Source organism: Myotis nattereri (assembly GCF_964212035.1).
Source record: "Myotis nattereri genome assembly, chromosome: 13".
Taxonomy (NCBI): domain Eukaryota; kingdom Metazoa; phylum Chordata; class Mammalia; order Chiroptera; family Vespertilionidae; genus Myotis; species Myotis nattereri.
Genome location: NC_138088.1, coordinates 11,689,288 through 11,710,324, shown reverse-complemented (window position 1 = coordinate 11,710,324; position 21,037 = coordinate 11,689,288). Strand labels below are relative to the sequence as shown.

The following is a 21,037-nucleotide window of genomic DNA, read 5'->3' as shown; positions in this document are numbered from 1 at the left end:
GGAGGGTCCAGCCAGCAATCCTGGAGAGCCAGGTCCCAGTTCTGAGGACGTGCCCTCAGGCCAGACAGGCGTGGGTGCATCCCTGACCGGAGGGCAGAGCTGGAAGGGACCTCTCCTTCTCGCCTGCGGGACAGGCCTGTGGGAGCCCTCGGGCCGGGTGAGGGCTGTGGGAGGAGGCAGATGGCTTGGTGTGAGCCTCACGGCCGCAGTGGGTCCTCGGGGCAGGAGGGCAGCCCAATCCTTGCTGGCTCAGGGCAGACGCTGCCGTGGCTGCTCCCAGGGTGTCTTCTACTGCTAGTTGCTGTTGTCGCTGGGTTAGATGAAAAGCACTCCATGCATTCTGGCTTCTCACAGCAGATTCATGGGATACAGGCCAAATCCTTCCCCGATCCTGAGCAGGAACTAAAAGCAACCTTTTAAGGTTTTGAGTGTAATTTAAGGGAAGCTAGTTACAAATGGTCACAGGACAGATTCCACCTGATGGACGGGCAAGGGTGCCCCCTCCTGGACGGGCCAAGACTATTCATGGCTTTGTTGTGGACTTCGCAATGCCAGGGCTAATGAAAATAAAAATTTTAGTTAACTTACCATGGTGCTTACTGATTCAAAGTGGCTTATGTTATTAGCTCTCCTTACCCTCATAACAACTTATGAAATAGTGACTGTTATCATCTCCATTTTCCTTATGAGGAAATGGAGGCCCAGGGTGATTAAGTGACTCGTTCAGTGTCATGCAGCTGGTAAATGGTGATGGGATCTGCACCCGGGCAGCTGGCCCCACACCTTGGGAGACTTGGGCTCAGGTGCCTGATTTAATAAGAGGTTGCTTTTCCGAAGCCTTTCGTAGTGTTTCTGTGAGTTTCATTTAATCTTTATAACAACTCAATGAGGCAGACATCCATGTCATTCTCATTTGACAGAGGGGCAACCTGAGGCCTGGAGACGCTCTTAGGGAAGCTGTGGAATGTTGGTGAGGATGAGGAGGAAAGGAAACCCTTGTGCACTGCTGGGGGGAATGCGAATAGTTCAACCACTATAGCAAACAGTATGGAGGTTCTTCAAAAAAAAGTTAAAACTACTATATGGTCCAGCAATGTTCTGGGTATATAACCAAAGGAAATGAAAACAGGATATTTAAAAGATATCTGCACCCACATGCTCATTGAACATTATTCACAATAGCCAAGATAGGAAAACAACCCCAGTATCCAACAGTGGATGAATAGAGAGAGAAGATGTGGAAGACACACACACACACACACACACACACACACACACACACACACACAATGTAATATTATTCATCCATGAGAAAGAAGGAAATCTTGCCATTTGCAACAATATGGTTGGACCTTGAGTATAATAAATCAGACAGAGGAAGACAAATGCTGTATGTTCTCATGGATATGAGGAGTATAAAAAAACCTAACTCATAGAAGCAGAGAGTAGAATAGTGGTTCCCAGAGGCTGGAGGTGATGGTGGAGGAACTGGGGAGACGTCGGTCAGAAGATGCAAACTTGCAGTTAAAAGATGGGTAAGTTTTTGCCTGGCCGGTGTGGCTTAGCGGTTGAGCATCCAGCTACAAACCAAGAAGCCATAATTCCAGGAGGTCACAGTTCGATTCCGGTCAGGGGCACATGCCTGGTTTGCCAGCTTGATCCCTAGTGGGGGCCGTGCAGGAGGCAGCCAATCAGTGATTCTCATCATTGACGTTTCTATTTTTCTCTCCCTCTCCCTTCTTCTCTGAAATCTATAAAAATATTTTTAAAAAAAGATGGATACGTTTTGGAGATCCAGTGCACAGCATAGAATTATAGTGAACAATACTGTATTCTATACTGGAAAGTTGCTAAGAGGCTGGATCTGAAATGTTCTCATCACAAAAATGAAATGATAATCATGGGATGTGATGGAGGTGTTAGCTAATGCTACGGTGGCAATCATTAAATTATGTAAATGTATCTAACCAACACATGTACACCTTAAACTGACACAATGTTATATGTCAATCATATCTCAAAAAGGGGGGAATGTATGGAGAGAGAGAGAGAGAGAGAGAGAGAGAGAGAGAGAGAGAGAGAAAGAAGAAGAAGAAGAAGAAGAAGAAGAAGAAGAAGAAGAAGAAGAAGAAGGAGAAGAAGAAGAAGAAGGAGGAGGAGGAGGAGGAGGAGGAGGAGGAGGAGGAGGAGGAGAAGAAGAAGAAGAAGAAGAAGAAGAAGAAGAAGAAGAAGAAGAAGAAGAAGAAGAAGAAGAAAGCTGTCTGACTCTATGAACCCTTTGCCGTACTCTGGGCTGGCGGCAGGGTTGGCTTTGCCAAAGCCAAGGCAGAGTCCTGCTTCCTGCTGCAGCATCTCAGTGCCCTCAGGGCTGCTGCTGGCATCTCTGAGCTGCCCCGGCTGCCCATGCAGAACAGAGGAGACTTTGCAGAAGCGGGGCATGGGAGCTTGGTGGGACCAGAGCATGGAGTATGGGAGGAGCTCAAAGACCTGGTGGGCTGGGGAAGAAAGTGGGTGCGTGGGACACCTCTGAAGGACCACGGGGTTTGCCCTGCATCCTGTACAGTGGGAGCCACTGAAGGCTTTAGAGGAAGAAGCGGTGGGATTAGCGCTGGGCGGGGGGAGGCTGGGTGTAGTCTCTGTGTGACCAATGACTCAGGGCCTGCCCTAGCTGAGTTCCTAGTCTGCGTATGACTTCCCTCTGCACCCTGTCTGTCTGTCTGTCTGTCTGAGTGCTGCCATCTCTCAGGGGCTGTAAACTCTCCGAGGTCACGGGCCCTTGGAGGACACACGTGTCTGTGTTCAGTTTGCAGCGTGGTGACTGCAGAGCCCATGGCGGCCCTGGGCCCTGTCTGAGCCTCTCACCACACGAATGGCAGACGTGACAGTGTCTCAGGATCAGGCACTTACAGGCATGCCCACTGGGTTCTGAAGCCTAGGTTTCCTCTCAGGGATGGCTTCCGCCCTCTTCTCTCTGGGAAACTCCCACCGACCTACCCCTGGGTGCCAGGACGTGTCTGCCACGAGCTAGTGCAGAGGAGGCATGCAGCAGGGCTGGCACGGAGAACCCCGCAGTCAAGAGTGGGTGATCACAGTGGTGTTTGCAGGTGCCGGCCACTTTGCCAGGTGCCCTTGAAGCTGGGCGGGTGGGCAGCGGGAGTGAAGCTGCTCTGAGCAGGGCACTGCAGGAGGAGGTGCATATGGAGACGTAAATTTCCACCCGGAGGCTTCCTGCTCATTCTGGAACAGGGCCCAGGAACCGCCTGAGGCCTCTGAACTGAACTGTCATGAATGTCCTTACCCCCAGGGACAGGCTAGTTCAGGGCTGCTGGTTAGGGCTGGTGGCCTGCCATTCCCGGCTCTGGCTCCGGGCTTCCATGCAGCTGCGTGGGGAATCCCGCGGGTCCTGGCTGCTCAGTGTGTGGCCTGGGCTGCGGCTCTAGGACAACTGCTCTATCTCCCTTTCCAGTGCGTCGGTCCAAGGCCGCTGACGAGGAGAGAAGGCGCCGAGCCCAGCGCGCCCGGGACGAGTACCGGCGGCTTTCGCTCCGTGCCATCCAGAAGGGCACCGTCGCTGGCCTCAGCTTCATGTTCCAAGAGCTTGGCCAGAGCCATGAGCAGGAGGCCAGACTCTACCACCACTTTCCGGGCCAGGAGCCGCTGCTGCCCCTCGGGGTGCCTGTCAGGTGGGTCTGGTGGGGATGGGGCTCGGCAAGGGGGGTGCTGGCGGGGACAGGCCCTTGGATGGGGGCATGGGGCACTGGGGGTCCAGTCCTGGTTCTGCCTCCAACTTGCTGTGAAATTTGGGGTCAGTCATTTCCCCCCTGTGGGTCTCAGTGTCCCAGTCTGTGGAATGGGGCAGGAGGGGGGAAGGGGTGGGGGTTGGAGATTTCTAGTAACTCTGGAGTTCTGGGAGTCTTAACTTTTTTGGGGACTCGTATTCCTTTGAGAATCTAAAGGAAGCTGTGTAGCCCTTCACTCCAAAATGTGCATGTATAAATAGTCCCAACAGTTTGCATGTAATTTCAAGCTCTTAAGGGTCCACAGATCTCAGGTTAAGAACAGGTGCTATAAGGCCTCAGCTGGAGTAAATGCTGCCCAGTGGCCTGGAACTCAGGGCTGGCTGCCTCTGTAACCACAGGCAGTGCTGGTGCATCCTGGGTTCTGGTAGCAGCTTTGCAGGTGAGCGTGGTGGGATGCAGGAGGCTCACACATGCTGGCGTCAGGGGAGGGGCTTGGCGAAGGCACTTAGGGGACTGCCCATGATTGTCAGGACCGAGGGGGAAGTGGCTGCCTGGAGCATTCCACCTTCTGCCCGTGCCCATCAGTCCCAGATTTGTGCCCCCATCACTACAGAGCCATTACCTCACCCAGTGAGGGCACCGAAGCTGGGCGTAAGTGCCTGCGGCTCCCTGAACCATAGCTCACCTGCAGAGTCCACTCCCCCAGGTGATGGGCTGCTGTCTGAACCACAGCTCACCTGCAGGGAGTCCATCCCCCAGGTGATGGGCTGCTGTCTGAACCATAGCTCACCTGCAGGCAGTCCATCCCCCAGGTGATGGGCTGCTGTCTGAACCATAGCTCACCTGCAGGCAGTCCATCCCCCAGGTGATGGGCTGCTGTCTGAACCACAGCTCACCTGCAGGGAGTCCATCCCCCAGGTGATGGGCTGCTGTCTGAACCACAGCTCACCTGCAGGGAGTCCACTCCCCCGGGTAGTGGACGGCTGTCTGAACCACAGCTCACCTGCAGGGAGTCCACTCCCCCAGGTGATGGACTGCTCCCTGAGCCACAGCTCACCTGCAGAGTACACTCCCCCAGGTGATGGGCTGCTGTCTGAACCACAGCTCACCTGCAGGGAGTCCATCCCCCAGGTGATGGGCAGCTCCCTGAATCACAGCTCACCTTCAGAGTCCACTCCCCCAGGTGATGGATGGCTGTCTGAACCACAGCTCACCTGCAGGGAGTCCTTCCCCCAGGTGATGGGCAGCTGTCTGAACCACAGCTCACCTGCAGAGTCCACTCCCCCAGGTGATGGACGGCTGTTTGAACCACAGCTCACCTGCAGGGAGTCCATCCCCCAGGTGATGGACAGCTGCCTGAACCACAGCTCACCTGCAGGGAGTCCATCCCCCAGGTGATGGACGGCTGTCTGAACCACAGCTCACCTGCAGAGTCCACTCCCCCAGGTGATGGACGGCTGTCTGAGTTTTGCTTTACTGGGATTTAGGATTGCTCATTCCCCGTGTCTCCCTCTCCCTGCAGGCTAGGGAGAGCTGACCATGTCTGAATTTCTTCCTTCCTATCCTTCTCTCCTTTCCCTTCCTTGTCACTTATGTGATTCACAAACCAGGAAGTTAAAAAAGACACATGGAGAAAAGACCGACTCCATCCTGTCCTCTTCTCTTCAGTGCCCCCTCCCCCAAGGGAACTGCTGTTCTCAGTGTAAGTGTCTGCCATTTCCTTTTGCAGCTTCCAACATGAGAAGTCACTCTCTCTCTCTCTCTCTCTCTCTCTCTTTTGCATAAAACTTTGCATGTTCTACACAGGGTTCTGCATTATGGGTTTTTTCCCCCATTTATATTTTGGGGATCTTTTCATGTTAGTTCTTAACTATTTATTTTTATTTAGTTTTCTTTTTTTTTAAAATATATTTTATTGATTTTTTACAGAGAGGTAGGGAGAGAGATAGAGAGTTAGAAACATCGATCAGCTGCCTCCTGCACATCTCCCACTGGGGACGTGCCCACAACCAAGGTACATGCCCTTGACCGGAATCGAACCTGGGACCCTTCAGTCCTCAGGCTGACGCTCCATCCACTGAGCCAAACTGGTTTCGACTAGTTTTCTTTTTATAGTATAGTATAATATTCCATTGCAAGGATGTGCTATAATTTACTTGTAAAAAAATCTACTAATGAAATTGGAGTTGTTTGAAATCTTTGGTTGTTCCCAACTGTGCCCTAATGCATAACCTTGTAGACATTAATTTTATACACATACCACCATTATCTACAAGAGCGGCTCCTCAGAGTGGGATCATGGGTTAGGGCCTGTGTGCACTCACAGAGGTGAGAGTTACCGAGCCTGCTCCTCACAGGGGGGTGCCAGTGAACCCGTCACCCTGCAGCCTCGCCACAGTGCTGTGAGGCTCCTGCTCCGTGTGAGGAATGATGCTCACTGAAAGCTGGGAATTGATTTCTCTTCATGACGAGGTCAAGTATTTTGTCTCTGTTTAAGGACCACTGGTGTTTCTATATCTGACTCATCTTTCCTCCACCTGGGTTTTCTTGTGTTGGTATTTTTTCCTCATCCCCCATTTCTAAGAACTCTTTAAGTGTTAGGGAAGAGGATCCTTTTGTTTGTGATAAACACTTTTTTCCTCTTTGCCATTTGTCCTTTGCCTTTTGCTATGAAGTTTTCTGTCATGCGGGAATTGTTGATTTTTCTGATGAAGTTTTCTGTCATGTGGGAATTGTTGATTTTTCTGATGAAGTTTTCTGTCACGCGGGAATTCTTGACTTTTACCAGGTCAGGTTGTCTTCATGTTTCCTGGCTTTGGAGATATAGCTACAAAAGCCTTCTTGGCATTTTCCCAGGAAAAGGATAATGTGTCATTTTAAAGGAAACGGATGATTTGTCCTGCAGGCCCACGTGATGGAGCTGCATGGGCCGTGGTGCAGCCGGCTCCAGGCTGGCTGCCATTGCTCTCAGTAGGGGAGCATCGGCTGCCATCAAGGGGGGCAGGGGCCATGCAGATGGGGAGGCAGACCCAGTGCCCCGAGAGGCCCTGCATCAGCCTCCTGCCGTGGCTGCCCCAGGGGCCCAGTGCCCTGACCGCACTGTGCTCAGCGCTGATGCTTGGGCACACCCGGGTCTGGCTGTGCCGAGGGCAGACACGCTGTTGCTGGTGCAGGAGTCAGGCTTCTGGCCAGGTGACTTCCCACAGCACCATCCCAGCATCCCTGACCTGGCGAGTCTGCTCAGAACAGAGGGACAGGAGGGAACTCGTCTTTCTTGCTGTTATTTATAGCCTCCTTTTGCCTTCTAAGGAACATGAGTCCTAGGAACCAGACACGTTTTTCCCTGGAGCAGTTATTTATTGCGGAACACGAGTGTGAAGGAAGAGTTTGGGGCAGGGCTGCCGTGTGCTTGTAATAAAGAGGCAGGGCCTCTGGGTTACTGGGAGGGGAACCCCAAAGTGTGGGTCAGCAGGAGAGAGCTGGTAGTGGGGGTGCAGGATTGCCCAGGGAGGCAGCGGGGGAAAGAGGGTGTTTTGGGAACAAACTCCATGGCTGGTGGCGGTAAGCCGTGCGATGGAACCTCACCCGCTGGCTTCCTTGTGACCCTTTCCTCACGTCACACTGTTCGCTGCTGTGTGTGTGTGTCAGTGGATTCATTTGAGGGCAGGTGAACATATGACCTCCTCCTGGGGCTTTCAAGGAAGTGCTGAACGCAGCATCTAAGTGTTAGCGCAGAGCAGATGCAGGACACCCGAGGAGACAGCTTGTTTTATAAGAAACGATGACGACAGTGGTGAAGTCTAGATGCCAGCACTGTCGGTGGGTGGCAGTGACAGAGTAAGAATTTCCCAGGTTGCTCGTCAGACGCTGTGCTCTCACGTCGATATCATCACCCAGACCAGTGCACGTGGCCTTGCTACCTAGTCATTCAGCAGGTAGCTGGCATGTGCCTGTTACGTGCCCTGTGTCGTCCAACTCTAACTGTGCTTGTGGTCGGTGTAGCTCCAATGTAACAGGGCTGTTTCGGCGGCCCAGCCTCCATATACATTCAAGAACCACAGTTCAGACACAAACACATTAAAATCTTGGCTTGATTGTGAGAAAATATAAAAAATATGTAACTCGTGACTCATAAATTTTTCAAGTGCCTCTCTTCATCTCATGCTCACTGTCTTCAGCCCCTCCCCAGATCCCCTTCAAATCTATCAAGTCAGCCAGCACAGTGCTCTGTCCCCCGTCCTCTGTCCCCCCAACTTTCCTCTGTCCTATCCTTTTTGTTTCTTGGTGGTGAATCTCAGCCACAGCCACAGCCACAGCCAATTGGGGTTCTCGGTTTCTCTCTGTTCACTGTCCTGATTCTGCCACATGGAAGCAGGGAGCAGCTGGCGAAGGCAGGTGTCCCCTGAGAAGGCTGGGGAGGGGCCACACTGAGGGACAGACGGGAATTCTCTTTAGTGGGGTGTGGGTGGGGGACAGAGGACACTCACATGTTTATCATTTTGCTCCTGTTACATTAGGGTCCTTCTTCTGGGACGCTCATGCTCACACCTGGCCATCCTTAAGGGAAAATGTGCCTTTTCTTTCCCCCAGACACCCTCGCCCGTCCTCGTTCCCACTCCCACCTGTGTGGCTCTTTTCAAAGCAAGTGATCACAGTGTTCTTTGGGGAACAAGAATCACAGCTGGTACATTAGAATCTGCAAAGTGTCTTCAAGTACGTGGCTCATTGCATCCTCTCCGCAGGCGTGAGTGTGGGCACCGTGCTTATTCATCCGCACAGTGGCCTCCCTCCCTCCGTCCCCTCCCTCCTGACTCTCCCACACTCCCTCTCTCTTCTCTGTAGGACTTGGGAGCGCCCTCTGCGTCCTGTCTCCAGAGAAATCATAGTCCGCTGGTTCAAGGAGGAGCAGCTGCCTCGCCAAGCTGGCTTCGAGAGGAACACCAAAGCCATCGCCCCCTGGTTCCATGGTAGGACAGCGCTGGGTCCCCCGCAGACACCTCCCACAGGCCCACCTCTCTCTGAGACTGGGAAGGAGGTCGGGAAGGGCTGTTGCCATCAGGGGAGTAAAGGACTTGCAACTGCTCATTTCACTCTCCCACAAAGATGGGCCCATCTCCCAGGGGTAAGGGTCAGCTCTCCTGGCCCCCTTGGGTGAGAGAGTGGACCGAGGTCCCCTTTCTGTCATTTACCTGCACATGGAGTGTGCTCAGCTCAAGGCACACGTTCTGATTTCCCCGGGGCATGTGCTGAAATACAGTGACCTTCCTCCAGGCCTTAGGGCACCAAGGCCGATCTCTGAGCAGGAGCCCGGAGGCCGAGGCACCTGGGCACTGAATGTGCAGCCCTCTTTCTGCTGGGAAGGATGAACACGACTCTTGCCCACTGCTCTCACCTCACAGCCTCCTTGGCCACCCAGGCTCCTTAGAGGCACCCTCTCTACACTCACAAGACAGTGAGCTCTCAGGGGACCACGAGCTCCCGGTGGGCCGGGTCCGCATCTTGTTCTCTGAGCCTGCATCCCTAGACCTGGCTGGGGCCTGGTGCACAGCAGGCTCCGAGTGAATGCTTGCTGAGTAAATGACAGAATGGCCGCACGAGGAGGTCAGAGTTATCCAAACATAGAACCTGAGAGCTGGGAGGCTCCTGGAAGTGTTTTGTTGCTTCATTTTTACAGATAAGAAGACAGGCCCGGAGAGGGGAAGACGTTTTTCTAAGGTCACAAAGAAACTTGTAAAGTCGAGTTCATGGCTCATGACCCAGTCCAGTGAGCTGAACATGTAGACAGGATTCGAACAGGGAAACAGGATTGTGATGCTAGCGGAGGCCTGCTACAGGGAAATAGGAAGGGCCGCTGGCCATCCTCCCCTCTGTATCAGTCAGTGATTGCTGTGTAACAAATTACCTCCAAACTCAGTGGCTTAAAATAAATAAGCATTCATTATTTATGAGTTTTTGGGCAAACGAGGCAGTTCTTCTGGGATGGGCCAGCCTCAGATGATCTGAGCTGAGCTTGCTCATGTGCCACCAGACAGCTGTCAGGTCAACCGGGGCTGGCTTATCCAGGGTAGGCTCTGCTGACACAGCTCTTCTCTGCTCCATGTGGTCTCTCACTGTCCAGCAGCCTGGCCGGGCTGTCAGGTTCTCTGGATAAGTTGCATCTTGGCCTTGCTCCCTGAGTCTCCCTCCCTCATCAGTGTTGAGCCCAGGTTTGCCTGAGGACTCCCCTGGTCAGGATTGATCTCTCTTGCCATAATTAGCACCTGTCTCACCTTTATCTGCCTCTATTACCCTTCTGCTGGCCTCCTGGAAGCTTGACTGGCCTCCACATTGCCCTGTATTTCCCCTGCATTTGTCTTGATTCCTGGCCAGCTTCCAGGTATCCTCAATCCCATCCAGATGGAGAGATGAACCCATTGTCACAGTAGGCACTGGAGACTCTGGGGTTTTGAGATTCTGGGAGGCCCACACAGGCAAGTTCGGGATGTGGCTCTAGCTCAGTGATGGCGAACCTATGACACGCGTGTCAGAGGTGACACACGAACTCATTATTTTGGTCAATTTTTCTTTGTTAAATGGCATTTAAATATATAAAATAAATATCAATAATATAAGTCTTTGTTTTACTATGGTTGCAAATATCAAAAAAATTCTATATGTGACACGGCACCAGAGTTAAGTTAGGGTTTTTCAAAATGCTGACACGCCGAGCTCAAAAGGTTCGCCATTACTGCTCTAGCTCCAGGAAAGGCAGCTGGAGTGATTAGAAGGAACCATGCAAGGGTGAGCAAGGCCATGTGCGCCTTCATTCCCACCTCCTGGAGCCCGAAGAGTTTGTGAACTATGAAGAGCAGACAGTAGGCCCACTCTGCAGATGGGATGACTGAGCGTAGCACTGATAAGGGATTGCCCAAGGACATGAAGGTCACAGAGCAGAGTGTCCTCACTGGTCTGTCTCTTTCATTCTGGCCCCTGTACAAGTCACTCTCTGCGCAGCATCCTGAGACTCTTTTAACCAGAAACCAGGTCCTGGCACTCCCTGCTCATTACCCCCCGCTTCCCTCCACACCTGCAATGAACTTCCAACTCCATGCTGGGGCCCACGAGGTCCCAATGACCGGTCTGCTGCTGGCCTTATGCCATAATTCGTTCCTTGCTTTCGAAGCTCTGGCTTTTTCCTGTTCCTCAAACAAGCCATTTTCTTTCCCACCTCAAACCCTTTGCACTTGCTGTTTCCCTACCTTTTTGCATGCCTAACACATTCCCATTGTTCATCTGAAATATCCCCTCCTCAGAGAGGCCTTTCCTGAACCCCTTACCCAAAGCAGCCTTCGCCAATTTCTCTCAATTCATTGTATTTATTTAATACTATTCACCCACTGGTATTTATCTCCTTATTTGCTTGATGTCAGTTCTCCTACTAATTGTAAGCCTGTGAAACTCAGGCCATTGTCCATCTTCCCTATAGCCTGTCATAGGAAGTGTCCATGAGGATGGGTGAAGGCAGAAATGAAGGGCCAGAGTTGGGATGAGACTCCTGTCTTTCAGATTCCAAAGAACAGCCCTTGCTTCTCTGTACTGGACCCTGGTGGGTGTGTGAGTCCCCTCAGGGACTGGTGAGTGAGGTTGATCCAAGAGCAATCAGAAAACCCAGAGCCACATGTAAGCGGTTAGGCTAGCCTTCCTAGGTGCCATGTGCTCACTGGGGCCGGAGCCCTACCCATGCGTTAGCATCTCTGTATTCAACCCTCACCTCTGCTTTTCTTTTTAAATTTTATTTATTTATTTATAAAATTAAATTTATTGGGGCCTAATAAGTGGTGATGGAAGATTTCACCTCTGCTTTTCATCTGCCCCTAAACAAGGGCAAGACAAACTCACTGTCTTTCTCTGTTTCACTATTGTTGAGCTCTCCAACTCAATTCATGGCGTCCCCGTGTGCCCGTCAGGTTCTGCATGGTTCTGCCACAGTAACAAATAATCCCAAAGTTTCAGTGACTTCCACCGACCCAGAGGTTTCTTACCCATGTCACACACCCATGCGCTTGTGGAGTTTGATATGGGCCTCAGACTGAAGGAGCTGCCTCTGTTGGAAATGCTAATGGTCCGTTGGAAACTAAAATGGTCTATTGGAAACTCGAATGGTCTATTGGAAACTCGAATTGTCTATTGGAAACTCGAATGGTCTATTGGAAACTCGAATGGTCTGTTGGAAAGTCTAGCGGTCTCGTGACAAAGGGAAAAGAGAGGCAAACCTCATGGCGGCTCCCAAGGCTTCTGCCTGGAGCTGACATGTGCCATTGCTCCCAGATTCCTTTGGCCAGAGCCAGCCTGGCACCTGTGGTATGGGAGTAGAGTCTATTACATCCACCACCCGCTTTTAGACCCCTTCTTACTCCCTGGCCTCCACACCTCCCAGGAGATGGAGTGGCTCTTTATGCTCAGAAAGAAGACAGTCCACTTTCCTAAGTGACTTAGCCATGCTTCCCTGGAGCTGGTCCCGGGATTCACTGCCTCTCACCTCTGTCCCATGACGTGTCCCTGTAGCCCTCAGAGCTCCTGCTTGAACCACGCATTCTTATACCCTTGAAAGCACAGCACTAGCATCTTAGGCACCTGTGTAGCGCAACTAAAAGTTCTGTGGGGTGGGGGCTGGGCAGGACACAGGTTGCTCTGAGGCTTGAGGCAGACAATGGAGAAGGAAAGACAGAGGTGCTCACATTTATCTTTAGCTTTTTCTTTTTATCCTCACCTGCGGACATGCTTTTATTGATTTTTAGAGAGAGAAACATCAATGTGAGAGAGAAACATTGATTGCTGCCTCCCATATGCAACCTGACTGGGGATCAAACCCACAACCTTCCAGTGTATGGAATGATGCTCCAACCAACTGAGCCACCGGCCAGGGCTGTAGCTTTATTTCCTATCCTGATTTAAAAAAAAAAAAAAATACAGCTCCAAAAAAAGCCCCAACAAGTTTTATATTGTCCCAGACCAAACAGACCATGATTTCAGCTTCACAATTTATGTAAGTGATTTCATGTTCTCTTGGCAGCTCCACCATAAAGCGTGCAGGCGAGTTGCTAATATGTGGACTGGAGCTAGTTTTCATTGCTCTGTGACAGGACGAAAGAGAAAGGCTCACATATGGAGGGTGGCCAACTCTCTCTGCTTGGCAAGGACTCAGTCATACTCTACGATGATATTCCTTCCTCAGTTTAGTGTCAACATGTCCTATGTTTTATGGCTTGATGGCACTAGTAAGCAGTAGTTATTTTTATATGTTACCTTTGCTCAGAAGCAAAAAGGTAGCAGCTTCATGTTGGATTCCCAGCTCTTTAGAGTAACTTCATTCAGACCGAAAATTCCAGAGTCTGGAACCACTGGTTCGGTCCGACTTCTTTCCCAGTGTGGGAATTCCCTGATAGCATTCCGTTAGGACTCCTGTACTGATCCTTACGGAGAGGAAGCCACCAGTTGGCTGTTGGGGAGTCTCTGCTGGAGGTTGGCTGGGGCTCTGTTCCCGCCTGGTGGTGGCTCTGCTCCATGCATCTCTCGTGCACCTCCCGGGACCAGGTGCTGCCAGGCGTGCTCTCCTCAGGGGCCAGGGGGCAAGTGGCTGCGGGCTAGACTCGCGCAGTCTAGTCTTTGAAGCAGCACATGGTCTCTTTCACCTCATGCCATTGTCACAGTATGTCACAGAGTTGGGGAGTGGGAAAATATATCCTGCTCCTTTCGTGTGAGGAACTGTAAAACCCTATGGCAAAGAGTGTGAAGCCAGAGAGGGGAGGAGAATTTGAACCAATAATGCACTCTGTCACAGTCCTAATATCAATGCTTCCCGCCCCCCCGCGACCCCCTTCCCTCCATCCCGGGTAAACCATGCCTGTTTAATTTAGCTGGGTTTCAGATGCAGGGGACTTATATTTCCTTCCCGGCCCTCTCACCCAGTTGGATGTGCTGTGGTGCAATGCCAAGAGCAGTGTGGACAAGGAGCTGCCGCTATGGGCCCACTCTAGAATCGAGCAGCTCTCTGACCTTGGTTGTGTCCTCTAAACTCTCATCTATGAAACTGGGATGATAGCATGGACTTCACAGGGTCTTTATGAAGATCAAGTCCACAGACGTGGTTTGCCCCCCTTCATGAGCCATGTCAGTGTGAGAGCTGACCTCTCCTGGCATCTGAGGTCAACCGCCAGGAGTGGGGTCACTCCTCTGGGGAGCAGAGCTTAGGGAAATGGGTGGGGATCTAGCTTCCCGCTGCTACCACAGGGTTCTTGATAGTTTCCTCTGTTACGGCCCAGGGGTTATAAGAGAGACTTCTGGTAATCTAAAAGTGCTCCGGAGAAAAAGGAGTGCATGTAAGCTCAGCTTTGGGGAAAAAAAAAAATCTATTTTTGGACTTCAACATGTATCTAAAATTAATAATTTTGCACAGTGGCTCAGTTGGAAACCATCTCTCTTTCTGAGCTTTGCTTCTAGAAAACAGTCACCATGTGGTCCATGGTTTACTGTCTCGGCAGCAACCCCCTGGCTGTCTGGAGGCTTGCCCTCAGGGCTTGGCAGGGGATGGAGCCATACAGTGGATGGTGGTCGGCCTTGGAAAACTCTTCCTGCAGGACCCTGCCTGGGTGCTCTCTGCCCTGGCATCTGCGTTGCAGTGTGGTTCCCAGACCACGCTCTGCTGTCGTTGTTCTGGGACCCTGGGCCTGCCCACGGCCCTGCCGAGCCTTCCAAGTTTGCTCAGGGGTCAGGAGCACCGCAAAGGTCGGCCAGGGCATGGGAGTCTGTGGGCTGAGGACTGAGGGCTTGGCCTTGTTTCTCTGTTGCTGGTAGCGTCCGGTCCAGGAGCTGAGGCGTGGGCAGCGGTGACCCCTCTGCACGGCCCTCCGGGAGTCCTGCAGGTAAGGGGCCGGCGCACCGGGCGGTCCTGCAGGGAGGCGGCCCCCAGAGAGGCGGGAAGGTTGTGCCCTGGGAGACAGTGCTGAGTGGAATGGAGTCTAGGCTCGACCCCTCACCACATGCACTGGGAGGCCACTTCTCTGAGCTGCATGAGCAGGACGGGGGTGGACTGGCTGGCCTGTGCTGTCCATTGGCGATCCCCCGCCCCCCCCCCCCCCCCCACGCTGCCCGGCAGTCTTGCGTGTTGGCCTGGTCTTTGTGATGATTCTCAGGAGCTAGGGGGTCTGGGCTGAGGGGCAGAGAGGGAGCCAGCTCAGGCCCCTGTCCTTGGCTCCCAAGGTCAGTGGGAGAATAGGGAACTCCGGTGATTAGAGGTGGCAGCTAGAATGAGGACCTGGCAGCATGGGTCCAGGCACCAGGTCCATGGTAAGCAAGGGAACGCTGAAGAAACCAGAGGCAGAGAAAGTAATAACACCAGCGCCGTAGTGGTGTTATGGGGCTTGGATGCGTTGATGTTATAAAGTGTTTAGAGCATGCGTGGCATGCAATACACGCTCCCGTAGGTTACACGGAACAATGAACGCGGTAGCCTTTGGAGAGCCACACCGGGATTGGAAGCCAGCGGATTGTGGCTTCATACACTGCTGTCACTTGGGAGGAAAGAAAAGGTGGACATCAAATGTCTCTATACCAGCAGTTCTCAACCTGTGGCTCGTGACCCCTTTGGCGGTTGAACAACCCTTTCACAGAGGTCGCCTAAGACCATCCTGCATATCAGATATTTACATGACGATTCATAACAGTAGCAACATTACAGTTATGAAGTAGCAATGAAAATAATTTTATGGGTGGGTCCCAACATCAGGAGCTGTATTTAAAGGGCCAGAAGGTTGAGAACCACTGCTCTACACGAAGGAGGATGATACTTATTTACTCTAAAAATAAGCACAAGTCTGAGTTTTCTTTCATTGCGAGAGGGGTACTCATTTTGAAATGTTCCTTCAAGGCCATGGGAGGTAACTCACGGGCCATTTGGAAGGATTGTTAGCGTGTCTCGATCCATCGTGTCAAGTCAGATTGATAATTTTCCTCTCGCGCAGAAAGTGGAATGGAAATTTCCCACCAGCTCTGATCCCAAATGCAACATTTCTAAACGGGACAAAAGGAGGTCAGTTGACCTACTTTCCCCCTTAAGTTCTTGCTTAAAGCTGTTCCAGCTAAGAAATAAAGGAATCTTTTTTCTTCTTAAGAAAAAAAACCCAAAAATGGTGCACTGGCTATAAAGTCTCAAAAAAGGGTTAGAGAGAGAGTGAAATTGTTTTCTGCTTTAAGAAAGCATCAGTGGTCACAGAGTTTAACTCTTTCCTTTCATCTGGCTATAGTTCTGCGTTCTCTTTCTTTCTTTCTTTTTTTTTTATTGTTTAAAGTATTACAAATAGTAGTACATCTGTCTCCCCCCCCCCCCCCAATTGACCTTCCCCCAGCCTCCCCTACCCCCCTGGCACAGGCACATGCCCTCACCCCAGTTCTGCGTTCTTGTTTCCAGACCCTCTATCTCTGAGCTGCCTGGCCCTTTTAGTTTGGCTGTTCTGATGAGCTCTCTTTGGTTTCTGACCCACTGGGTGGGTAACTAAAATGTGGGGAAGGAACAGGGGTTGGGGGACCCAGATGACTTGGATTTCATGGAACTGATTTTTTATCTTCTGTCTGGATTTTAAGAAGCAAGAGTAACAATAAACAAAGCTGTGATTTCTGTGGGTGGATTTGCCTTAATCATCTTCCGATCGCCTCATCCTATTTCTGGTGACAACAAAAGCCTCCTCCTACCTCCCGGACTCCGGGCAGTTCCTATCCCAGGTGCCACCTTCACCTCCAGGAAGCTGCCTGGGCTTTCTGTGCGCCAGGCCCTGGAGTCTAATTCCCTCCGCCCCCCAGGGTAAGCTCACCCCGGCCCTGGCACCCAGGGCTCCTGCCCACCCAGGCCCTTGGCCTCACATTCTCCGGAGGAGGTCTGGGGCTGAGCAGGAAGGCTTGCGGTGGGGGACACAGCCACTGTCATCAACCACTAGGCCCTCCGTCCTAAAAGGGGCCTCCGGGCTAGGACACGGAGCACCTGGTGGAAGCCGCCAGGTGCTGCCTTTGGCTCAGTTAGCCCTCAGCTGCCCTGAGGTAGAACATGCTCCTTCTGGGAGTTGTGAGCACCCACTGCCGGGGCGTGTAACCTGAGGCTGGCAGCCCCTCAGCCAGGCCCACGAAGCTGTGGGTGGTCAGTGTGATGGGCGTAGAGCAGATTTCAGGAATCTTCCTCCCCCCTGCCCCCACCTCCTTCCCACCAGGCGAGATTCTCTCTCTACGCATCCAAGAAGCACACACAGTGGCCTTGACGTTCGCTAGAGCACCAAGTCAAGCCCTGCAGTGGTTGAGGAGGCTTTCTGAGGGTGAGGACTCATGAATATTTATATTAATTGTTCAAAGTTTCTCAGACTCAAAGCACCCTCTGTTTAGTCGCTGAGTTCTTTATAGATCCACATGCCAGAGCCACCTGCTTGCAGGGTCCATGACAAATCATGCTGCTGCTTTTGGGCCTTGAGCCACGCTCCTCTCGCCAGCCCCAGGGGTGCACGGCAGGAGGAGGCCCTACCCAGGGGTCCTGCAGGGATCAGCATGGCTCACATGTGTAACCGATGCATGTTTTCTCCTGCAGTCATCACGGATACCCTGTCTCTGCTGCAGACGGTGGGTGCTACCAACCTTTGTGCAGCCACATTGCAAGCTCATTTAAGTGCACAAAGAAATGCAGTTCTACCATTTTCTACAATTTCCCTGATCCCATGATGTTATCAGCTCCCCGCTCTCCCCTGCATGTAGCTGGGGAGAAAATTAACTTCATCCTCTTCCATGGCTGAGTCTGTTTAGTTAACTCAGTCCCTCCGGGGAAATCTAGGCCGTGAATGTTTCCTCCCTGTCTCCCTGCTTCTCTGCCAGAGGCGTCTGACTGTGGGAAGGTGGCGAGGGGCAGGGCTGCCGCAGGGATGCAGACTCATCCTGCATGAGGGGGTGTGGCTGAGGGGATGAGAGAGGCTGAGACCCAGCTCCCTGCTCTGCTCCCAGCCCGCACCCTGTCTGGGGCAGCCTCCACCTGCAGGTGCACAGAAGTCACCTGACCTTGTTCCACTCCTTAGGTGTCCCTGGTCGGAATCCATGGCTGTGATGGATTGGCTGCACCTGTGGGGTCACGCTGGCTTTTATCTTTTCACTGATCATTTATTGGACATTATTACTTTGCGCTGACCTTGTGTCAAGTGAACGTGAAGCTTCCAATATTGCATTTATTCCTCAGGCTACTCTCTGGGAGAGGTGATACCGTGCACGGACACTCTCCTGTGTGCTTCACACACGTTAACGTATTTAATCCTCACCATGTCTCTGCACTTGCTCCTAGCATTAGCCCATTTCACAGTTGAGGGAATGAGGCACAGAGAAGTGAGTGAAACAGGGACTTGCAGTATTTGGGGTTTTTGAGTTACCTGGGCAGGAGTATAAGGAGACAGGCTCCCTGTGTAAGGCATTTAATAATTTATTGGCTGATTATTAAAAGTTTCTGTTGTGTGTTAGGCACTATGCTAAGTACAGGGTGTGTGATGGAGAACAAAATTGATAACTTCCCTGCCCTTGCATAACTTACATTCACTTGCAATTAACAGAAAATCAAACCAATATAATAAGTCATAGGACTGAAAAATCCAAAGGTCGGTCCAGCTTCAGGCCTTGCTTGATCCAGGCAAAGGACCCGGCCTCACTCCAGCTCTTGGCTCTGTCACTCCCATGTTGTTTCCATTCTCCAGCAACACATCAGCTGTGGCACTATGCCTGCGTTCTCCTAGCTCAAATCCAGCAGAAGAGAGAGCACACTTTTCTTTCAGGATTCCCAATATCAGCCCCAACATTCTGGCTTGCTGGTCTGGTTTGGGCTCATGCCCATTCCTGAACCAATCATCGTGGCCAGAGGAATGAGCTCTCTAATTGGCTAGGCTTAAGTCACATGACCATTGATGTTGGGCAGAGTCCATCCATGGCAAGTGCGTAGACTGAGTGAGAAGGTGTGGTTTTTCAGAAGGTCACCATTCCCTATCCAGCAAAGGACAGATGGTCCTGAATGGGCAAGACCAGTCGATGTCCACCATGGAGAGGGAAAGAACCTGTCCTGTCCCCTAGTGCCGTGGTCGGCAAACCGCAGCTCGCGAGCCACATGCGACTCTTTGGCCCCTTCAGTGTGGCTCTTCCACAAAATACCACGTGTGGGTGCGCACGTACAATGCAATTGAAACTTTGTGGCCCATGCGCAGAAGTCGGTATTTTGTGGAAGAGCCGGTATTTTGTGAAAGAGCCACACTCAAGGGGCCAAAGAGCCACATGTGGCTCACGAGCCGCAGTTTGCCGACCACTGCCCTAGTGAAACTGACAGCACGGTCAGCACGAGTCAAGTGCTAAGCTCACATATCCCGTTGAGGGTAGGCTACACAGGATCCCGTGCAGGCAGCTTCAGAAGTCATTTTGCCGGTAGTTGCAACCCTCAGTGATTTGAACCTGGCATGTGAGCTCAGAGCAGGCGGTTGTGGGCATGGATATTGCCTCTTGTGCATAAATATATCTGGAACCAAGACGCTTGTCCAGGGCAGCCCTGCCTCAGCAGTGAGCCCTGGTTAAGTTTCGTTTGGAGTTACAAAAATGAAGGCATTCCAGCTCATCCATCACTATCTCTGTGGCTTTCAGATGCTTTGATAAGCTCTTGAGAGTGAAGAGCTTAATGATTCCAGCCTCCTTAATGATCTCGTCTGCAAAGCATGGCAATAGGAAAGAAAAGGCACGGAAATGAATGAGAAATAGCTGAGCAGTAACGGAGGAGTTGTCAGCCAGTGAGGCGTAGCCGCAGTGAGAGCTGTGAGAAATATGCACATCGGATAAATTGAGACCCATCAAAAGTAAAAGGTCGTGCCTGGGCTGCCTGCGTTTCCTTCCTTTCTGGGAGAAGCCCTGACAGGAATCAGAGGAGCTCACTTGGTTACTGAGGTTCAGCTCTGAGCTAATGATTTCAGGGACTGGCATGGAGGCAGCGGAGGGGCTGGGAACCAAATCCCAGGCCTGCTCTAGTTTTTGCTAACACGTGGATTTATGGGTTCATTATAGGACAGCATCCTTTAAATGTCCCTTCCCTTCCCCTTCCCTTCCCTTCCCTTCCCTTCCCTTCCCTTCCCTTCCCTTCCCTTCCCTTCCCTTCCCTTCCCTTCCCTTCCCTTCCCTTCCCTTCCCTTCCCTTCCCTTCCCACTGCTCTTGATTAGCGCCAATGAAGTAACTATTTTGATAGCAAATGTGAAGTTGCTGGCAGTGTTTGAGAGCATCTGTGTGGGCTGCAGGGGGTGAGTAGGGAGGGGTCAGGCAGAGCACCGTGGACGTGTGTGTGTGTGTGTGTGTGTGTGTGTGTGTGTGTGTGTGTGTGAGAGAGAGAGAGAGAGAGAGAGAGAGAGAGAGAGAGAGAGAGAGAGAGAGACAGCAGTAGCAGAGGGGTCAGGAGCTGCTGGCTGCAAACAGCCTGCCTGCGTGTTCATGTGTGACCCTGGGAGAGTGAGCGCAAACCTGGACTGGCTCTGCTGGCGCTCATCTTCCCTTCTGTGTTCCTCGCCTTCTCATCCTAACCACGTGCAACCACCGGGAAGGGCTGCTGCCCTCGGGCCTCTGTCCCCTGACCTTGGCCTTGCCTTTCTCTACAGAGGCCCGACAGGGGGCGCAGCAGTTAGTCGGACTGTCTCTGATGCCCAGTGCTGGAGGAGCCTGGGGACCTGCGGGCTGTCGCAGGTGCACCCTGCCCCCTTAGCCCTCATCAGGAGCCCTGATCTGTATGCTGGCTTTCTGCTTCAGTTTCCAGATTGCAGCTGTTGGCTTCTGCCTCAGCCCCTCGACCTGCGTGGCTTAGGCCGAGGCTGGGTTGGTTTTGTCTAGCTTGGCAGTAGCAGCCACCATGGTCGAGGCTGCCATTGCTTTCCTGGCGTTATTTCACTCGATTTGGCCAGCTTTGTGTAACACTAATGTGAATCCATTTTATTGTCCACGGAAGAAATCCCAAACCTAAAGGAAGGTTTAAAGAGTGTATGTGAGCCAAGGGCTGAGGAAGCACAATCTCAAAGGACGGAGAAAATGCTCCCGGAATAGCAGCGTTGCAGTCCTTTTTATACAGTTAGAATCAAAGGAGAAAATAAGGAGACGTGAAATCCATTGGTGGTGGCTTAAGAAGGCAGGAGAAAGCAGAGCAGGGAAAGCTCCACGTTCGGATAAAAGGGGAAATGGAGGGCGAGTGCTTTTACGTTGGTGGGTGCGGGACAGTTAACATTGAACAATTGCA

General features: G+C 52.0%; 1 protein-coding gene across 2 annotated transcripts in view; it reads left to right on the top strand.

Moving 5' to 3' along the window:
• Window positions 1–21,037, top strand: part of SH2D4B (SH2 domain containing 4B) — a 68,298-nt gene that overhangs the window by 34,030 nt on the left and 13,231 nt on the right. For both annotated transcript variants that reach the window (XM_081104588.1, XM_081104587.1), the window contains exons 5-6: window positions 3,467–3,683; window positions 8,583–8,707. In XM_081104588.1, coding sequence (XP_080960714.1) covers window positions 3,467–3,683; window positions 8,583–8,707 — 342 coding nt within the window. The remainder of the gene's footprint in view (window positions 1–3,466; window positions 3,684–8,582; window positions 8,708–21,037) is intronic.